The sequence below is a fragment of the Harpia harpyja genome, chromosome 4 (genome assembly GCF_026419915.1).
Source record: "Harpia harpyja isolate bHarHar1 chromosome 4, bHarHar1 primary haplotype, whole genome shotgun sequence".
Lineage (NCBI taxonomy): Eukaryota > Metazoa > Chordata > Aves > Accipitriformes > Accipitridae > Harpia > Harpia harpyja.
In genome coordinates this window covers 20,465,893-20,485,416 of record NC_068943.1, presented here as the reverse complement: position 1 = coordinate 20,485,416, position 19,524 = coordinate 20,465,893, and the positions used below count along the sequence as shown (strand labels likewise).

The 19,524-nt window shown below is 39.4% G+C and overlaps 1 protein-coding gene across 1 annotated transcript in view; it reads right to left on the bottom strand.

The window, feature by feature from the left end:
• The window catches only part of KLHL1 (kelch like family member 1), a 259,260-nt gene that overhangs the window by 75,040 nt on the left and 164,696 nt on the right, over positions 1 to 19,524 (bottom strand). Inside the window, exon 6 of the mRNA XM_052786007.1 lies at positions 9,193 to 9,379. Within this exon, the coding sequence (XP_052641967.1) occupies positions 9,193 to 9,379 (187 nt within the window). The remainder of the gene's footprint in view (positions 1 to 9,192; positions 9,380 to 19,524) is intronic.

Genomic DNA, 19,524 nt, shown 5'->3' with positions numbered 1-19,524 from the left:
TAGCACTTACCCACTGTTTTATATGGTAGCTAATAAATTGCTAATTTGCTTAGCTCATCTAGTTCTTACATGTAACTGTTTCATATTTGGTAGCAAACACCAGGAGGCATTAAAAATACATCATTGTGAATCACAATCATCCATGCCAGCATTTCAGTGGAGAAAGTTGTGGGGAAAAAAAAAAAAAAAAAGAATTATTGAGGAGAGAGAATACAGTATCAGCATCATCTCATGGCCCAAATACTGAAGAGTGCTTTATGAACTCAGTGACTTCAAAACATGCAACCAGCACTCAGATCTCCTGAACTGATGTGTGGAAGGAAGACTCGCTGGGCATAAAAGCTAGTCAAGGACACAGCAGCATCACAAGAGGAATGAGCTGAGCAGATGCAACTCGAGGCTGCATGGTTGCAGATCCTGAGTTATCAGGACTACATGTTACATCGACTCTAACAAAGGCTCCTATGATGCAGATGCTGCTCTGCCATACCAAGCCCCCTCTCAAAGCAGTTTTTATCTGCTGTAAATGTATATAAGCCCTGGTACTTCTGTTTTCAGTCAGAGTTCACACTGACAGAGGGCTGAACCTCTGTCCCATTGCATTTTCTCCTGCTGCTACAGAAATAAACTGCTTCTGACTGACCTGAATCTGCAAAATAGGCTGATGTCCTGGTTTCAGCTGGGATAGAGTTAACTGTCTTCCTAGTAGCTGGTACAGTGCTATGTTTTGAGTTCAGAGCGAAGAATGTTGATAACACTGATGTTTTCAGTTGTTGCTCAGTAGTGTTTAGACTAATGTCAAGGATTTTTCAGCTTCTCACGCCCAGCCGGTGAGAAAGCTGGAGGGGCACAAGAAGTTGGCACAGGACACAGCCAGGGCACCTGACCCAAAGTGGCCAACGGGGTATTCCATACCATGGGACGTCCCATCCAGTATAGGAACGGGGAAGTGGGGGGCAGGGATTCGCCGCTCGGGGACTGGTTGGGTGTCGGTCGGCGGGTGGTGAGCAATTGCACTGCGCATCATTTGTACATTCCAATCCTTTCATTATTGCTGTTGTCATTTTATTAGTGTTATCATTATCATTATTAGTTTCTTCTTTTCTGTTCTATTAAACCGTTCTTATCTCAACCCACGGGTTTTGCTTCTTTTCCCGATTTTCTCCCCCATCCCACTGGGTGGGGGGGAGTGAGTGAGCGGCTGCGTGGTGTTTAGTTGCTGGCTGGGGTTAAACCACGACAGTCCTTTTTGGCGCCCAACGTGGGGCACGAAGGGTTGAGATAACGACAAACCTGACCAGAGCTTGTTAAAACAAATTTGTTATAAGCATTCATTATATCGGTCTAATAGTCGCTGGTCATTATGTTGATTTATGTGTTCTTAGAGTTGTTGCTCTGGTTTTTAAAGTTCTGTTATGTATCACCTCGCTTGCTGTATGTAGTCCCTCTTCTGCTGCTTATCATCCGTGGGAGGTGGATTAAGGTTTTCGCTTTGATGTATTGTATAACACTGGTTTATGGTATGATAAAGTCGTCGGCTGTGGGATTAATCCGGTACTTGTACCCAGCATTGTCACCTTTATACTGTGGAAGCCATCTGTGGGAAACTATTAATAATTACACCATTTACCTTTCCTCCTTGGAAAACCAGTCTATGGGTGGGGTACCTTTCTTCCTCTCTCCTTTTTCCTTCAGTCCAGTTACAATGGTGTTTGAGAATTTTGAAAAATTTGAATACTCTTGGGATGTTGAGACCAGCACGGTCCTAGCCCTACTGCTAGGAATTAGCATGCTTCTGAATGTGGTTCAGCTCTCGTTTAAGGTTAAACAACTATTTAAGAAAATCACCCAGAGATCTGCCCCAAGGCTGGATAATTATGAGTGGCAGGGTGTGTGGGGTAGTATGGGCAAGTACCTAGAAAAGTGGGCACCTCCAATGTTTTGGAAATTCACCCCTGAACAAGTGCAGAATCCAGAAGAACTAGTAAAATATTTGGAAAAGGTATGCTGTCACCCCGGCAGCTCCAGAGAGATACAAATTACTGCAACGTGCTGGGGCCTGGCCCATGCCTATCGAGCCCTGTTCGACACCACTCAGTACCCTCAAGGGGAAGAGAAGGTCTCTGGACCTAACAACAAAACGATGAGCACTGCGGTCACTCAAACCTCGGCAATGGGCACTGCGGCCCCTCCAGCCCCGGCGACGAGCACTGTGGCTACCCAAACCTCAGTGACAGGCACTGCAGCCCCTCCAGCCTTGGCAATGAGCACGGCAGCTACCCAAACCTCGGCAACGGGCACTGAGGTCCCTCCAGCCCCAGCAACGAGCACAGCAGCTACCCAAACCTTGGCAACAGACACTGCAGTTATCCAAGACCCGGCGAGTGGTACTGCAACTGAACCAGCGGACCAACCTGCACCAGTATCAGTTGCCCCCGTACAGAAAAAGAAATATACAAAAATATCAGTTCGCTTAGCAAAGGATGAAGGCGAACCAGGGTCATCACGGGAACAGGAGGAAGAGGCAGAACCAGAGGTAATAACCCGGTCCCTATCCTTGAGTGAGCTGCGGGATATGCGAAAAGATTTTGGCCGCCGTATAGGTGAGCATATTATCACCTGGCTCCTCCGATGCTGGGACAATGGGGCTAATAGCTTGGAATTAGAAGGTAGGGAAGCCAAGCAGCTGGGATCGCTTGCCAGGGAAGGTGGCATTGACAAGGCAATTGGAAGAGGGACACAAGCCATCAGCCTCTGGAGGCGACTCCTGTCAAGTGTGAAGGAAAGGTACCCCTTTAAGGAAGATGTTATATGTCAATCAAGCAAGTGGACAACCATGGAAAAAGGTATCCAATATCTGAGGGAATTAGCTGTGCTAGAGACAATTCATCATGATCCGGACAACCCACAATTACCCAAAGATCCAGACGAAGTCCAATGCACACGACCCATGTGGCGGAAGTTTGTACGGAGCGCACCATCGTCCTATGCCAACTCACTGGCAATAATGACCTGGAAAGACGAAGAGGCACCGACAGTGGATGAAGTGGCTCGCCAACTCCGTCAATACGAAGAAAATCTCTCCTCCTCCCTACAAGCCTGCATTTCGGCTGTGGAGAAGCTGTCCGAGGATTTCCAGCAATTCAAAGAGGAGATGTCCTGTTGCCCACCTGTAAGGACCAATGTCTCAGCTATTAGGAGTGAGCGCTCCTCTGCCCAAGAGAGAGAATATAGAAGGTACACACCGCGAGGTGCCCTGTGGTTTTACTTATGTGATCATGGAGAGGACATGAGGAAATGGGATGGAAAACCTACCTCGGTCCTAAATGCACGGGTACGTGAGCTGCGAGGAAAAAACACCACAAAAGGGGATTCTACCAGGAAAAATGCCGCTCCGGTTTCCAAACAGAGTAGAAGGGCTGATCTTATTTCTGATCCTCTTGAAGGGACTTCTGAGCCAATTTTACGAGAAGTGAATACTGGATACTCTGACCAGAATTAGAGGGGCCCTGCCTCCAGCCAGGTGGAGGAAAGGGATAACCGGGTCTATTGGACTGTGTGGATTCGATGGCCTGGCACGTTAGACCCACAGGAGTATAAGGCTCTAGTAGGCACCGGCGCACAGTGTACTTTAATGCCATCAAGTTATGAAGGGGCAGAACCCATTTCTATTTCTGGTGTGACAGGGGGATCCCAAGACTTAACTGTATTGGAAGCTGAAGTAAGCCTAACTGGGAATGAATGGCAGAAACACCCCATTGTGACTGGTCCAGAGGCTCCGTGCATCCTTGGCATAGACTATCTCAGGAGAGGGTATTTTAAGGACCCAAAGGGGTATCGATGGGCTTTTGGTATAGCTGCCTTGGAGACGGAGGGCACGGAACAGCTGTCTACCCTGCCTGGTCTCTCTCAAGACCCTTCGATTGTGGGGTTACTGAGGGTTGAAGAACAACAAGTACCAATTGCTACCACGACGGTGCACCGGCGGCAATATCGCACCAACCGAGACTCTCTGATTCCCATTCACAAGTTGATTCGCCAACTGGAGAGCCAAGGAGTGATCAGCAAAACTCGCTCACCTTTTAATAGTCCCATATGGCCCGTGCGAAAGTCTAATGGGGAGTGGAGACTAACAGTTGACTATCGCGGCCTGAATGAAGTTACGCCACCGCTGAGTGCTGCCGTTCCAGATATGCTAGAACTTCAATACGAACTAGAGTCAAAGGCAGCCAAGTGGTATGCTACAATTGACATTGCTAATGCGTTTTTCTCAATCCCTCTGGCAGCAGAGTGTCGTCCACAATTTGCCTTTACTTGGAGGGGTGTCCAGTACACTTGGAATCGATTGCTCCAGGGGTGGAAACACAGCCCCACCATTTGCCATGGACTAATCCAGACTGCACTGGAAAAAGGTGAAGCTCCGGAACACCTGCAATACATTGATGACATCATCGTATGGGGCAACACGGCAGAAGAAGTCTTTGAGAAAGGGAAGAAAATAATCCAAATCCTTCTGAAAGCCGGTTTTGCCATAAAAGAAAGTAAGGTCAAGGGACCTGCACGGGAGATCCAGTTTTTAGGAATAAAATGGCAAGATGGGCGTCGTCAGATCCCAATAGATGTGATTAACAAAATAGCAGCTATGTCTCCACCAACTAATAAAAAGGAAACACAGGCCTTCTTAGGTGTCGTGGGGTTTTGGAGAATGCATATTCCAAATTACAGTCTGATTGTAAGCCCTCTCTATCAAGAGACCTGAAAGAAGAATGATTTTCAATGGGGCCCTGAGCAACAACAAGCCTTTGAACAAATTAAACGGGAGATTGTTCACGCAGTAGTCCTTGGACCAGTCCGGACAGGACAAGATGTTAAAAATGTGCTCTATACTGCAGCTGGGGAGAATGGCCCTACCTGGAGCCTCTGGCAGAAAGCACCTGGGGAGACCCGAGGCCGACCCCTGGGGTTTTGGAGTCGAGGATATCGGGGATCCGAAGCTCGCTATACTCTAACTGAAAAAGAGATATTGGCAGCATATGAAGGAGTTCAAGCTGCCTCAGAAGTGGTTGGTACTGAAACACAGCTCCTCTTAGTACCCCGACTGCCAGTGCTGGGCTGGATGTTCAAAGGGAGGGTCTCCTCTACACATCACGCGACTGATGCCACGTGGAGTAAGTGGATTGCACTGATCACACAATGGGCTCGCATAGGAAACCCCAGTCGCCCAGGAATTTTGGAAGTGATCACGGACTGGCCAGAAGGCAAAGATTTTGGAATGTCGCCAGAGGAGGAGGTGGCACGTGCTGAAGAGGCCCCGCTGTATAATAAACTGCCAGAAAACGAGAGGCAATATGCCCTGTTCACTGACGGATCCTGTCGCATCGTGGGAAAGCATCGGAGGTGGAAAGCTGCCGTATGGAGTCCTACACGACAAGTTGCAGAAACTGCTGAAGGAGAAGGTGAATCGAGTCAGTTTGCAGAGGTGAAAGCCATCCAGCTAGCATTAGATATTGCTGAAAGAGAAAAGTGGCCAGTGCTCTATCTCTATACTGACTCATGGATGGTGGCAAATGCCCTGTGGGGGTGGCTACAGCAATGGAAGCAGAGCAACTGGCAGCGCAGAGGTAAACCCATTTGGGCTGCCGCACTGTGGCAAGATATTGAATCCCGGCTAGAGAATCTGGTTGTAAAAGTACGTCATGTAGATGCTCACATACCCAAGAGTCGGGCCACTGAAGAACATCAAAACAACCAACAGGTGGATCAGGCTGCCAAGATTGAAGTGGCTCAGGTAGACCTGGACTGGCAACATAAGGGTGAGCTATTTATGGCTCGGTGGGCCCATGATGCTTCAGGCCATCAGGGAAGAGATGCAACTTATAGATGGACTCGTGACCGAGGGGTGGACTTGACCATGGACACTATTGCACAGGTTATCCATGAATGTGAAACATGTGCTGCAATTAAGCAAGCCAAGCGGTTAAAGCCCCTGTGGTATGGAGGGTGATGGCTGAAATATAAATATGGAGAAGCCTGGCAGATTGACTATATCACACTCCCACAAACTCGCCAAGGCAAGCGCTATGTGCTCACGATGGTGGAAGCAACCACTGGGTGGCTGGAAACATATTCTGTGCCCCATGCCACCGCCCGGAACACTATCCTGGGCCTAGAAAAGCAAGTCTTGTGGCGACATGGCACCCCAGAACGAATTGAGTCAGACAACGGGACTCATTTCCGAAACAACCTCATAGACACCTGGGCCAAAGAGCATGGCATTGAGTGGGTGTATCATATCCCCTATCATGCACCAGCCTCTGGGAAAATTGAGCGATACAATGGACTGTTAAAGACTACATTGAGAGCAATGGGGGGTGGAACTTTCAAACATTGGGATACACATTTAGCAAAAGCCACCTGGTTAGTCAACACCAGAGGATCTGCCAATGGGGGTGGCCCTGCCCAGTCAGAATTTTTACATACTGTAGAAGGGGATAAAGTCCCTGTAGTGCACATAAAAAATATGTTAGGGAAGACAGTCTGGGTTACTCCTGCCTCAGGCAAAGGTAAACCCATTCGTGGGATTGCTTTTGCTCAAGGGCCTGGGTGCACTTGGTGGGTGATGCGAAAAGATGGGGAAGTCCGATGTGTGCCTCAAGGGGATTTGATTTTAGGTGAGAACAGCCAGAATTAAACTGTATATTAGTTGCTATATAACCCTGCTACTGTATGTTATCCTTACTATAATTATGTGCTATATCCATAGTACTATAGTAAGAATCACTTAGATCAAGCAAGAAAAGAACTGTGAGAAAACTGAGCAAAGCGCAGTAGTGATGGAACCAGAACTGACTCCAGCATGCAACAATCCAACGGTGCACACCATCCTCCTGCTGCGCCAAATGTCACCTGCTTGTCACACTGCACTGAAGCCCAATTCTGCTCTACTGACTGAGAGGACTTTGCACCATCCCTCCTGCCCAGAAAGACTGGTATGACAGACGGAGCCCAGAGTCGGAAACTAAATGAACTCAATGAACATTTTATGAACATGACCCATGAACTAAAGGAATGATATCTCTGTGTGTGTATACATATATATATATATCATTGCTTATATGTCTTAAAGGAATGGAAAGGTGATGATTGATCAGGATGTAACTAAAGGTATGGGAACTGTGCATGACGTCAATGGTATAGAATAAGGGGTGGATACTGTCCTGGTTTCAGCTGGGATAGAGTTAACTGTCTTCCTAGTAGCTGGTACAGTGCTATGTTTTGAGTTCAGTATGTGAAGAATGTTGATAACACTGATGTTTTCAGTTGTTGCTCAGTAGTGTTTAGACTAATGTCAAGGATTTTTCAGCTTCTCACGCCCAGCCGGTGAGAAAGCTGGAGGGGCACAAGAAGTTGGCACAGGACACAGCCAGGGCACCTGACCCAAAGTGGCCAACGGGGTATTCCATACCATGGGACGTCCCATCCAGTATAGGAACGGGGAAGTGGGGGGCAGGGATTCGCCGCTCGGGGACTGGTTGGGTGTCGGTCGGCGGGTGGTGAGCAATTGCACTGCGCATCATTTGTACATTCCAATCCTTTCATTATTGCTGTTGTCATTTTATTAGTGTTATCATTATCATTATTAGTTTCTTCTTTTCTGTTCTATTAAACCGTTCTTATCTCAACCCACGGGTTTTGCTTCTTTTCCCGATTTTCTCCCCCATCCCACTGGGTGGGGGGGAGTGAGTGAGCGGCTGCGTGGTGTTTAGTTGCTGGCTGGGGTTAAACCACGACAGCTGAGTGTTGATGCTGCAATGGTGCTACACTCTGTTCTGTCTTCCTAAATATTTCTGTATTTTGATTTGCTATACGAATGAGGAACAGATCTGTATGGTAAGCTAGAACAAATACAGTTGCACCTAAATTGGTCTTATGGTCATCTCCACTACTTGAATATTTAAAGTGTTCATCGTCATTTGTAAGTAAGAGGAAATTTGTATTTCAGTTATTTTAGAATCCAAAGACAATGTTCCGTGCAAATCCATGCCTAACATTTAGCTACACAAACATTTATAAATGTTAAAATCACAAAAATAATCTTCAGCTATAAGAAGAGAATATATGTATTGGTTCTTTCCTCAACATTTTCCTATTCTCTCAGCATTTCTTTCTCACACAAGCACAGATGTCATACATCTTTCTCATTGGTGTAACTTTATGGGAAAAACATGCAATGTTCTTTTGCAGATGATATTGCCACAGCTATTGAGTGAAACAACTGCAATAACTACACCTAGAAACAGTTGTGAAATATTGAAGATCTATTTTTATATTGTACTTTTTATTAAGTACAGTTTATTTTATATTAGAACTAATGTTCCTGAAGTTATATTCTTCAGTCTAAATATGGACATGAAAATGTAAGATACTGTGGATTTGTTAGTGAATTTCAAGAAAAAATAATAATAAAAGCCTTTCTGAGTATATAGGCTTATAACACAGCTAGCTTTTAGTTCAAATATTTCATTTCATTCCATTCAAGACATCAGTGGATTAGACTTCTTGACAGAAATAAAAGCACATCATCATAATTCTTATTCCCAATAAATAACAACAAAATACTTTAATAAAATTTCCACTGCTTGCTACTTTTCTTAACAGTAAGGTGGGGATAATTTCACCTTCCTTTAGCTGTTGACAAATAGTAATCTAGCTTAAGCTAGTTGTCTAGTTTTTTTCTCTAGAAGATTGATAAACTTCTGCATTGGAAGACCATGAATCATCCATAATATTTCAGACAACTACTTAAGGATGGAATACACTGTGTATCAAACTGCCTTTTTTTCATTGATTAGAAAAGGTGTGTACATATCTGACTTACTTATAAATGAAACATAATTTCTAGAATGGTAAAGCTGAGGTAAATGAATGTCTAGATTTTTTGTTAAAATACTTTCTGGAAAGTACAATAATTTTGACCAAAGAATGAACTCAAAACTCAGTTTCTTTTCTCTAACAGTTTTATACTTCTCCTTAAATATCAGTAGATTTTCATTGGACAAAAAGACTTGGCAGAATTTCTTGACTGATTTAGACACCCCCACCCCAATCTTGGAATAGAAAGTTATTTCACTATTTTCTATTAAAGAAAATGCAAAATATAACTTTTATAAAATAACAAATATCCTCTAATACCTTTGTTGTTATCCATTCCTCCAACAGCATAAAGTGTCCCAACTGTAGATTTCCTAGGTTTAGTTCTTGGACTTTGCATGAGAGTTCTTCTCTCTGGTAAAAGATGGTATTTCATGGCTTCCAGAATAAGCTTCTGGCATTCTAGGTCATCCTTAAAAAGCACATGGTTTTCTAGGTCAGCCAATATCTGTGAATGACACGATTGTGAATAAAAAATGCTAGAAATTCGTAGAAAAGCAATACCATGCAATGAGAGATCGCAAAATAGATGTCATAAGTATATCACTTCATTGTAGAATACAAGCCCTGCCAAGAATGCAGGGCTATTTTTCTTGGAGGAGGGACAGGAAAGTAAATATTTCGTTGATTTTTAAAAGTCTCTAGGCAACTTTCAGATCACTGTTTCACTATCCCTTAAGACTACAATCTTACTACTCTTACTGAAGACATTGAAGAAAATTAAGTATTCTCTTGTAGGCTACAGCCTGGCTTATTTTACTGGTTTCCAACAAAACACTGAAAGGATCCAGAAGGCATCTTTTTGCAAGCATCTTGAATGTGCAGTCATATAACATGACAACATTCCGCAGTATTTTATGTAATACTTTCCAGGAACATCCCTTATTTCTAAACCCAAACCAAACACCCCCCCCCAACAACAACAACAACAAAACCAATAAAAAACCAAACCAAAACAAACAAAAAAACCCCCACCAAACAACTTGCTTGTGCAAGTTCTGAATCTCTTGTTTCACTGTATTATTGGCAAAATTAAGGATTAATAATCCAGATAATGTAATTATCACAATTGGCATAAAAACTATAATCAGTCATTACCAAAACAGATTGCTCAGTGCATACACCTGAAAGAATATTCTATTCTGTTTCCAAGGAAGAAGGTTACAAGTTGTAAATGTTAAGTGTTTGATTTACTTGCCTGTATGTACACATCTACTGGCTTTTGAGATGCTGCAAATCACCCTACACATTTTCAAGATCCACTGGACTAAGCAACCTGGTCTAACCTCATAGCTGACTCAGCTTTGAGCAGAAGGTTGGACTAGAGACCTCCTGAGGTCTACTCCCACCTGAATGATTCTGTGATTCTGTGATCTGACTGATGTCAGGCCAAAAGAATGCTTATGCAGATTTTGTGCCAGATCTGCCAGACCCATGTAGATATTTCAGATATCCTAAGGCATCAGAATTCAATCAAACTCTCAATGTTTATGTTTAGGCAGTTGAGTATTACCTCTAGATGCTGATCCCTATATTCTGCTGACTATCAAATTAGAGCAGGTTTTAATTGTATATGGTAGCATATCTGTACAGTCTGGTAGATTTCTAGATCTCATAGAACATCTATCTGGGAGATTGAATCATTTTCAGAGAAGCAGCTGAAGGCCAGGAAGCAGAATTTAGTTTCCAGAGTCTATGAGGAAGTATCTCCCTCACAGACACATATATGCAAATGTATGCAAACTGCTTTGTAGTTGCCTAAACACAGGCAGCTAGATTCCTTTTAAGGACGCTCAGCTACTTCTTCTGGACTTCAATGGCTGCTGAAGAATGCATAAATGTCCTTTGTCAATCTGTCAGCCTTTTGCAGATAACACATGCTCTGTGACATCTGAAATATTAATAGCTTGTACATGTAGACAGCAGCCTCCTGTTCTGATTTTAGGTGTCAGTCATTAAATGAATCTATTCAGGTCCAAAGAAAGGCATTACACACTGCAGTATCTCAGCTGGTGATCCAGAACTCTTATTTTACATGGCCGATGACCTAACAGATAATAGACCTGCTTATTAAAAGAAGTGAATAGGGAGGTCCATCTAGCCTAGATAAAATATGTCTCTGACTGTGGCCATAAGTCAACATCTAGGGAGCAAACCATAAAACTATTTTCAAATATACAGTAATTCCCTTTAATATTCCCCCAGTGCCCAACTTTCAGATCAGGGACGTGCTGAGGTAGATGTCTTTTCCATGCATTCTGTAATTCTCAGGGGCCTTGTCTTCCACGAACTAGTTCAATGTTTCTTTGAACTCATGTAAATTTGTTGCATCCACAATACGTTTTCACAACAAATTCGGTTTATCACTTGCTGCATATGAAGGTTTACCTCCCTCCGTTTCAAACCTGGCTCCTGTTGCTTTGTTTGCTTTCACTCAATTTGTTTCATTCATTTCTTTCTTTCAGTGCCCCCTAATTCTTCTACTGAAAGAGAAAATGAATAACTGAGCCTTGCTATACCAAGTTCCTTATAATATTCTAGACTTCAGTCATATTCTCCATTAGCTGACTGTTTTTCTAGACTGAGGAACCTTAGCTTAGTTAATCATTGCTTATATGAAAGAAGATTCGTATCTTTCATCACCCTTGTTGGCTTTTTCTGAACCTTTCAGTTTTGTTAGATTCTTTTTGTGAAGGGAGCAGAACTGCACACATTATTAAAGATAATGGCAAACTGTGAACTTCTTTTGTGGTGGCATAATGATGTGCTCTGCTTTGTTATCTTTTTCTTTTCTAATAACTTGTAACTTTTGATTTTGTATTTTTGCCTACTACATATCTTGAAGCTGACTTTTCCAGAAATTCTTATTGTATACACCCAAAATTTCACTCCTGAATGGAAGTGGCTAACCCAGAAACTATGATTTTAAATTTGAAGTTCAAGGTTGGCTTTTTTTTAATTTGCTTATTTATTTATTATTATTGTTTGTTCCCCAGGCACATAACATTAAATTTACCTACATTAAAATTGTAGATATGCAGTTACTAGGAATGCTGAGTGGGTTAAACACTACTCACATCTTGTGTATTGCAAATTAGAATATTACCTTTAATATATGTACAAAAGCTATGTGGCAATGCAGAAAGATTAGTATAAGAGTAGTAAGATTTGTGCTATTAATAATCACGGACTTTTTAGAGTGAAGGAGGACTTCATTTCTCATTAGTCTCTAACTAGGGTACTTGTAGTCCATGGGGAAATTGGTAAAACTTCTTGTATCTGGAAAGTTTGATTCTATTATTAAACTGCAGAGCAAACTCTCTAAGTTGAGGAGACTATGCGTTGCAGTGGAAGACTGATGATCCCACAATGATGAAAGCAAAAATAAATGTATGAAAAGCAAAGACAGATAAGATATAAAGGGACTGAAAATGTATGCATCAATGTATTTTGGGAACTTCAAGGATCTTTCAGGTTCTCTGAATAAATTGCTGTCAATGTGCCAAATCTGGATTAATGTAACAACAAGTAAAGAACTTTTTCCTCCCAATCAATACTGAATGGCTCACATGCTTTCTTTCATTTAGGCAGATTAGGCTTTTGAAAATTGTCATATTAGCTTTCCATGTCTGGTGGGACAAGCACTTTTCTCATCTTAGATGGAAAATGAGGTACAGAAGTCCCTCCATATATTTGTTTTCCCAAACTCTATTTGCTATTATTTTCTAATAAAACAACAGTATATATCATATTCATTTTTATAACTGTGCGTGATTATTGTATTAAGAAACTACTGAAACATCTTTGAAATAGCAGCAAAATAATAAACAACTGACTGGAAGAACAAGAAAAATATTGAGATTGCTAATATGAATTCAGTCTCAGAGAAATGTTACAGAAAAGATTTGAAATTAAATCTGCTGCTCTTTTAAATTTGTCACAGATTCCCATTCTGGCAGGTTCCTAGCATATATGTATCTTTTAAACTAATTAGTTTCTACTGATCTATATACTCCAAGGCGATATTCCTTTGACCACAGAAATTCAGTAAAAGGGAGCCAATATCTTATATAGAATTATCTTATATTGAAGGTTTACTCCTCAGAAACACACTTGGCTGTGTCTAGATTTCAGAGAATTTTAAAAAGAAAAAGCCTCTTTTGGAAAAACAAGTTCACTAAAGAGGCATTAATACTACGGTCAGTTTAAAACAATGTATACTTACACGTATAAGTGCTTTGTGGCTGCAGACTCAAGATGCTGGGTTGTCAAGAGTCTTATTAAAATAGTATGAGGCACAGGCAGAATAGAAATAGACACATGCAAAAACCAGCAGAGACATCTGTGTTCCTTAATGGCAGTATTTTTAAAAGGGGTCCCTATACATGGTTGAGGTTAATAGCTTGATATAAATGTTTGCAAATAAATTGCACATGAAATAAATTATACTTGAAAATATTCTTAAACTTTGATATTGACTTTTTTTTACAGCAAAATGGCCAGCTTCCAAAGTCTGCTATTTTCAGTCAAAATGGCAGCCCCTTAAAATTTTATCAGGAAGTGCATTAAAATGTATACTACTCTGACATATTTGTTGAACTATATTATGATCTAACATACACTACCTTCATGTCTAACCTCATGAATTTAAATATCAAGATTCTGTTCTCTTCTCTTATAGCTGGTGAGTGTTTTCACAGGGATTGTAATGTTACTATGTGAAACACAGCATTTCCAGATGTTTTTACATTTAATATTAATGAGCTAGGGTCAGTACAAGAATAGCAGAATAATCACTGGATTTTTTACTGTATTTCTTTGTCTAAGAAAACTGCGTCTATGGTTAGCGTCCAATTTATTTTCAAATTTATTTACCTCCCCTAGTGTGTAGAGGAAACTACAATTCTCAGGAAGGTATTTAAGCTATTAATTTTAGTAACTTTCCAAAGAGTATATCTTCATAATCTTGGCAGCCACAGCATCAATGGAAGGGCTCAGAAACTTCAGATTATCAAGCAATTAAAAGCAAGCACTTTGTATTCTAGATATGGTAAGGATTTGTGTGTACGTGCGAATGCGTGTTTTGGTGTTGGTTATTATGCAATTAATATTACTAAATAAGAATATTCAAGTGTGCTAATAAGCAGCAGTATTAATTATATTTCATAACACTAGGTTAATTTATATTTCATAATATTAAGATTTTTAATATATCTTTTTTGTGATTTTTTTCCCTTTGAAGTGCTCAGCACACTACTCAGTAGATTAAAAATCAAAGATCTGAAGACAAATTATGTTCAGAGTTTAGGCAGGATGATCTCTTATCTTGCAAAATGATTTAATGTACATTTAGGACTACCGAACCAAACTCTGTCAACAATTAATTTAACAGAATACAGGCAGAAGAAAGCTGAGAAATCAAATTATCAGTTTCCCCTGCACAAATTTGAGGTAATATATTGTTACCTATAATTTCTAATGCTTAATAGAATTAATGGACAAGGATTTTTATGGCAACCTTATTATATCAGTAAGGATCGAAGTCAAACAATCATATTTGGTGACTTCCTATCAGACAGCTACTTCTTTATTCTGATGTTGCAAGCTGTGCCTAGGCTCTTAAAGGAAATATTTATCTCTATGAGATCTTCCAACTGAGTTGCCAGGTGTTTCAAATAAAGAAGTAATAATCAGTGAACACTGTCCTGTCCCAAAATTCTGAGATTTCATGCACCAACCACAAATAAAGGCTGAATGTCTTTTTCTTTCCAATTAGAAATTGTTCCTAGAAATGAAAAAAATAATTATAAATAAAACTTTAAATGCAGACAGAAACCTGTGTTCATCTCCCTCAAGAAAAAAAAAAAATTACTTATGGCCAAATCTTAAAAATCTTTTTTGTCAAAAATTCCCCAACCCCTAACTAACTAAAAAAGTAACAGTAAAAGAAAAAAAAAAATCTTATGGGGTAAAATATACAATTCCAAGGCCTTTTCCCAACTGTGAAGATATAGCAAAAATAGTTTTGAGGAAAATATTCATTCCTCTCTCCTACCCACTGATTTTAGCACATGGGCTGACTTGTGATAAACACTGTATTTCTGAATGTCCTAATGGTTAAACCCTGAGAGTGAGAGGAAAAAAAAGTTGAAATTAAAGCTACTGTTTAGAAACCGGAAGTCATGCAAAGCTAACTGTTTCATGTTGTCTAAACTTCAATAACCTGCTTCAATGTTTTTCTACTCCATAGTTACCTTTCCTTGTTACATCAAAATAATCAATATATTTTTATTAAATCAGGATGCACTTGATCAGGAAATTCAGTTAATAAGAATGTTTCCCTGGAAACCATATTATGTTCAGCTTGTTCTTCCATGGCTATGACATACTTTAGTAAGAGACAGTTGTATCTAACATTAAATGAAGATTTCTGGGGTTTGTAATACGTGGAAACTTAGAGCTGTCACTTCTGAGAAGAGCCACGTCAGTGCTACTTCAGCATAGTTACTTCTAGCATTGCTAGAACTTCTCAGACTAGCAATATTCTGAGAATTTTAGTAACTTTGTGTCATCATGCTTCTCATTTTTCCCAGTTAAACCCCCCACCAAGTCCTTTCTCAGCTGTACTTCTAAATTACTTTCAACACAATGCTGCAAAGAGCAGGCCTGCTTCAACTCAGCGAAGCACATTCAGTTTGACATCTGGAGTGAAAAGTACTCAAGTACTGCCAAAAGGAAAGTCAAATCTAATGAGCACAAAAGGAGGAGTTTGGTACTGGTGCAGTGACTGACGGTGGGTGCACCACGAGACTGCACCCTTATTGCTGCCTGCCTTGCTGCCACCCTCGGCTCCCACCCAGCCACCCACCTACCTACCTACCTACCTACCTACCTACCTTCCGGAACAGCTTTACTTTTGCTGCTCCCTGACAGGTCTCCCCCAGCCCCTCTTTTATCCCATCAATTTGCAGCTATGATCCAGGTGAGAGTATTAGTGATTTGATTAGTTGATTTGAATGACATTAAGTTAAATCTCACATATTCTAGTCTATAATATGTCTATTTATTGTGATTTAGAATCTTGAATAGACCTTAACAACATATAATTGTTCGATACCCTGAATAGTATTAAATTTCATACCCAAACATGTTCCCAAACACGTTAATTTTATCGTAGATGGAAAGCAACTTCCAGTTCTTATAAAATTATCCCAGTATCTAGATGTTTTCTCCCTGTAAAAAATCCTACAGTCCTATGCCCTCAGAAACTTACATGCCAATGCTATGCGGAACACAGGATTAGCCTTATCTTAATAGTATTAATAATCACAACAGAAGAACAAAAAGCTTAAAATCTTTAAATGAACTGTGAATACATGAAATGTGGATTTTTATGGCACATTTTGTTTAACAAAACCCATGAGTCTCTTTCTTGATCCAAAATGTATCTGAAGTCACTTGACAACCTTGAGTCAAAGGAACACATTACCATATGAAACAAAAATCTGAAGAAGAAATGACCTGAAGTTTGCATATTGAATGGTTTTCAGGAGAGATATTTGATTAGCCATCATTGTCCTTTTATGTGTCTTCTTCCAAGTACAGATTTGTTACGGTTAGTTATTGTTGATGATCATAGTAATGCAGCTACCAGGAAAGAATAGAGGCTTCTGAAATGTAAGGTCATGATTGTTCTTTGTACAGATTAAAATGAAAAGCAAATAAAGGGTTTGTATGAATTCCTGGAAAGTATAAAAATACTGTTTTAAAACTTTCTTTAAAAAAAGTACTCTGTCGGCTTTCAAAGCCTTACCATGCTTATGCTGCTCTGGCTGTTAGGAAACACTGTGCATCTTTGGACAAAACTCCAATTAGAAGAATTTTTTATCTGTCTAAAGCTGGTAGAAGAAGAAGTCATTATTCCTACATCATTGTACTGGCATATGAATGAAAGTATTTCAGTTGCCTAATGTGGTGAAAGGAATAAATTGTTTGACACTTTATATTTTCTATCTATAAGACAACCGCAAGAAATGTCTGTAAATACTATTGCAACTGCAGATTTCAACTTAATTCATTGTTACTCTGATTAAAACTGTATATACCCATTTTAAGAAATACCACTTAGGCTATTTATGCTCCACTGCAAACATGAAGGAAAAAAAGTCCCTCATGAAGTGCTACTTCTTTTTTACAAAACCAATAATCTTTGAGATACTTCTGTTGGATACAAACCCTCTTGTTATAAAGACTACTTGTTTAATAATATTTAAACTTCCTATCACTGAATCATAGAATAGTTTGGGTTGGAAGGGTCCTTAAAGATCGTCTAGTTCCAACGCCCCTGCCATGGGTGGGAACACCTTCTACTACACCAGGTTGCTCAAAGCCCCATCCAACCTGGCCTTGAACACTTCCAGGGATGGCTTTAATTAAATTTAATATCCTTATTTAAAAATGTTTGAAGCCATGTGATAAACAAAATAATGAGTTATTTACTTTAATTCTTTTTGTTTCATCTTAAGAGTTTTTTTAAATGTTCCATTTTAAAAAAATTTATGCAGACTTCCTTGCGAGAGCTGAACGTAGGTTCTGCAACTGGCAACAGATCAGCAGTTGTCATTTACATTTTTCATAGGTTAACTGATCCTAGAGACCATATGTTTTTCAGGACAATTCTGCAATGATTGTATAATAGTTTTGTTATTTCTTTTTCCAAGAACAGCCTGATGTCAAATGTAATTATTTCCACTTAAAGTAGAGCTTATGGGTAGAAACAATACTATACTCAGATAGTATTATTAACAGCGTACTAAATGGATGTACTTCTGTATGAATACTTTTGGTCATGCATCAGTGAATTCAGGATTCTGCCTGAACAAACATATCCATGTCTTCTCTGGGATTAAAATGGTGGTTGATAAGAACAAGATCTTTGGTTTAATCTACAGGTATTGAATAGACATTAGCCATTATTAAAAACTTAAATAAAATTGATGGCAGATAATTTAAATGCTAATCTCACTAAGAAGGTTCAAATAAGGAATAATAGGCTTTCACTTAAATTGTGATTTTATATTATTATAAATCTTGTTAAAAATTAGATAGAAAAGAACAAATGCTGCTTTTCATGATCTAGGTAATAAAGCACTTTCACTTTCTTTTCTAGAAGTGATGGAAGTTTAATTTTTATTTTTTTTTTACCACAGGTGTTGCTTTTTTTCTGGAAGGCATGATAGGCTTTGCTCAAATCGATTTGATTTTCCAATGCAGAGTCCTAATTTTTAATCTAGATTAACACATTCCAGATGATTCCCAAACCTCACTACATTAAGATTTATCCTGAATCATTTTATCTACTTGGTGTCACAAAGTATAGTAGGAAAATCATACTGAAAATTCTGAAATTGAATATAATATGGACAGAGAAAACTCAGACTTAACACTTACTACTAGAAAGTATGATATTACAAGTAATTTTCAGTTTACCAATTACAAATTAGTCTTCACAAACAGGCATTTTTTAAGAGGCTATGTAAGTTTTTCACATTTACGGTGATTGTCTACCAGGCAATACAAGGAGATTCAATTTAATTATTTCACTCCCTGACATATATCGAAGAACAAAAGTGTACATGCAAACACTCTTTGTGGGGCACAAAAAGATGCATGAGTAGGCTTTCAATGACAAGTGACACAACATCAAAAATTATCAAACTCTGCCTGCCTAGTTTCCCTTGTATATCAAAACATGTTATTTTCCTTTTTTTTTTTTTTTTTACTATCTCTTTCATGGACAAAGCCACACAGCCCTGAAAACACATACATAATACTCTCTATACATTACAAAAAAAGAAAGAGAACTAATAGTGATTTTTTTCTTTTCCAAGACAGAAAGCATTTTCCATGAAAAAACGAAATTTTCAAATAAAAAGTTTTTGAGTTTTGGACTGATATATTCAGAATTAACATTTTTACAAAATGTGGGATTTTTTCTGCAGAAAATATATGCCAGTTCTTTATAATTTTTCTTACTTCTATTTCGGTTGAAAATTTACAGCCCATTTTCTGACTAGCTTCTCCAATCTTAAACATCCTTACTGCATAGTTTTTGTAGGAAGGTGCTTACATGCTTGAAAAAGTGAATAAAAGCATCTCAGAATCAAGAATTCTCCAATACTATGGGTTAGCTCTAAAATAATTTTCTTCCTTTGTCCAAGGTAAAAATGAAAGATATTAATTAAATTAATTACAGAAAGGTACTGGGGAATGGAATTAAAGTATGGCTTGCTTCTTTCAATTTCACTTTAATTTTTGGTCTCACAACATTAAGTGAATTTCCTGCTTAACATCTATACTTAAAAAGAACAGATTTAAGTAAGAGAGAACTATGGCTCTCTTGACAATGCAAGACTTTCATTTAAATGCCTGCATTAGAACTTTAAATGGTTTCCACTAATAATATTATTAACTATTCTCAAGTAAAATGAGCAAGATATTTCAGTCATCAGTAATATTTTCTACTATGGAAAAATAAAGAAATTTTATTTTTATACATACCAAATGAATTATGAAAAAATACTAAGACAACAG